Here is a 2,565-nt window from a genome sequence, read left to right on the forward strand (position 1 = left end):
GGGGGGGCGGGCTTCCTAGCCCGAGGGAGCCGTGTGGTGGTGGGGAGCACTGGGGGACAAGAGCAGGGAATTCCCTGCCACCCCTCGTCCCCGGGGTACGCTCCCCGACTGCCCTGTGCTCCTCATCTCCATCATTCTCTCTGCACCGAAACAGGCTGGAGGGACCAACAACAGAAGTTTCCTCTCTTGGTGCTCAGCCCCAGTTCCCATGTTTTTATGGCAATAAGTGATTTTTGCCAAAACCTGAAGAAGTGAGAGATCTCCCTTGCACTGGCTGACACACACGGGAGCCCTTGCGGGGATTTTGCTGGCCGTCCCGCAGACGGGCCGGCGGCAGCTCAGGCTGAGCCAGACTGTGGGTGCAGAGCAGACTAAGTAATCACCAGATATTTGCCTTCCCCCTCCCCCGTTTTCCAGTGGATGACACCCAAATATTCTTGCCTAGTCAGTATTAGTTGATAGCACGTAACCTGTGCAGCTCTGATGTGTGCAGCGTGCCCGGCCCGGGCTGCCGATGTGTTGTGCAGGCGCAAATCTTTTTCTCGAGAAACCTTTGCAAACATCTATTTTAATTTCATTGACCTAACGAGCGCCAGGGCCCCGCCGCGGGCTGCCGTGTTCCCCAGCCGCAGCACGGGGCGGGCGGGCGGAGGGGATTTGGGGTTCCCATCCTGTGCCGAGGGTCCATGCCACCCAGAAACCGAAACCACGAGAAGAAACGAAACTTGGTGTTGGTGTGAGCCGGGGCAGGGGGGGGCTGGGGAGCAGACCCCGGCACTGAGCCAGCGCTTCCTTCCTTCTTTGCCCCAAGCCCAGTGGCCACCACTGATCCCATGGCTATTTCTGGCCCCTCCGTGGTCCCCATCTCCCCCCGGCCCCTGGGCAGCCCTCCAGCCCCATCATGCTGGGGAGGGTCGGGGTGGTGGGAACCCCTCACAGGGCTGGTTTTGTTTGCTCTTCGGTTTGGCCAGGAAAAATCCTGGGCAGAAGTGAAGCTCTCGTGAGTGCTTTGGAGTTTAAAATACCTCCCTAAACCAAATTAGCAGCCAGCAAATTCAAAGCATATGTTGGAAAAGAAGGTGTTAGCAAAGTAGCAAATCATTGTTTGAAGGAGGAAAAGTTTGGCTGTGGGAGTAAAGAGCTGCCTCGTTCAATATGGAAACATCGCTAAGTTGTTTGATAACGATCTAAACTGAAATTAATCAAGTAATTTTTTTTTCGTGATAATGAAAAGAAATTTCAGAAAAAAATAATCTGGATTATCACAGAATAATTGTTTTAAATTTAAAAATAATTTTGTCAGTTTCCTTAGGTCTAGAGCTGCAAAAAGCCATTAAACCTACTAAAAACTAATAAATCCCTAGTTAAAACCATCCCACCTGAACATACATCCAGAGCGACGCCGGTGTTGCTGTGAGCAGGATTTATCCTCTGTGGGTCAATAACCTGTTGACATGCGACACGTTTTGAGGCCTTTGGCCACCTCTTCTTGTTGTCAGGGTCCCCTCTGCCGAACTCCGATCCCGAAAACCGGCCACCTCCCACCCTCGCGGCGTGAGCCTGCCCTGCCTCTGCCCCCAGGGACCCTCAGCGGTGGCCGGGGTGCCACCATGAGCTTGCCCTGGTGGCTCGTCCTCCTTGCCAGCCTCGTCCCTCCAGGTACAGTGCCACCCAGAGATGCTGCCTTCTGCCCCACCAGCATGGTCCGGTCCCTTGCAGGGGCTGGTTGCCCTGTTTTACTCCAGGAGGGATGGGTGCGGGAGCGCTGATGCCCTGTCCCTGCCAGGAGCCATCCGTGATACCCGAGGGATGGGCAGGATGGGCTCCGGGGACCCCGAGGCTGGTCCTGGCTCTCCCACCGGCCATGGCATGGCAGATGCTCTGGGGACATTGCCCACATGGCAGCTCTGCCCGTGCTCCCGATGGGCAGGCGTCAATGAGCATGCATGGGGCTGGGCTCTGGGATGGGGTGGGCATGGGGTGGCAGGGGGACCAGCCAGGACATGAGAGAAGGGACAAGGAGGCGGAGAGAGGGGCAAGGAAACAAGCTTTTGGAGAGCCAGGAGGGCAAATACTCTTTTTTTTTTTTACTAGTTTTTTAGGCCTTTGCTTTTCAAACCCAGCTGTTTTCTTGCACTGCCCGAAAGCACCACCCACAGATCCAGCTTTTCCCCATCATTTCCCTCTTCTCCACCTCAAAATTTTCCCCTGGGCCATTTTGTCTCCCCCCTCTTTCTCCTTTCCCACCTCTCTCCCCCTGAGCCCCTCACTGCCTTCCACAACCCCCTGCATGTTCAGGCAGCCCAGGACACGTGGCGTGGTGGCTCCGGTGGGCCCCAGGAGGGGAGCAGGGAGCTGCAGCCCATGGTGGACCCTGTCATGGTTCACTCCCTGCTCCCCCCCCTCCCCTTCTCGCTGCCTTCCTCCAACACAGCCCTTGGTTCGTGGGGGGTCACCTACCCCGAGTCCCTGCGGGGCGTCAGCGGCTCCTGCGTGGTGGTTCCCTGCACCCTGAGCTACCCTGCCAATGTGGCGGGCGGCGCAGGCGGCGGTGCCGCCTGGGTG

At 57.2% G+C, this 2,565-nt stretch overlaps 1 protein-coding gene across 1 annotated transcript in view; it reads left to right on the top strand.

Annotated features, from left to right (window-relative positions):
- The window catches only part of SIGLEC1 (sialic acid binding Ig-like lectin 1, sialoadhesin), a 37,725-nt gene that overhangs the window by 10,550 nt on the left and 24,610 nt on the right, over positions 1 to 2,565 (top strand). The window contains exons 2-3 of the mRNA XM_009884093.1: positions 1,582 to 1,659; positions 2,435 to 2,551. Coding sequence (XP_009882395.1) covers positions 1,582 to 1,659; positions 2,435 to 2,551 — 195 coding nt within the window. The remainder of the gene's footprint in view (positions 1 to 1,581; positions 1,660 to 2,434; positions 2,552 to 2,565) is intronic.

This window comes from Charadrius vociferus, unplaced genomic scaffold (assembly GCF_000708025.1).
Source record: "Charadrius vociferus isolate BGI_N301 unplaced genomic scaffold, ASM70802v2 scaffold544, whole genome shotgun sequence".
NCBI lineage: Eukaryota > Metazoa > Chordata > Aves > Charadriiformes > Charadriidae > Charadrius > Charadrius vociferus.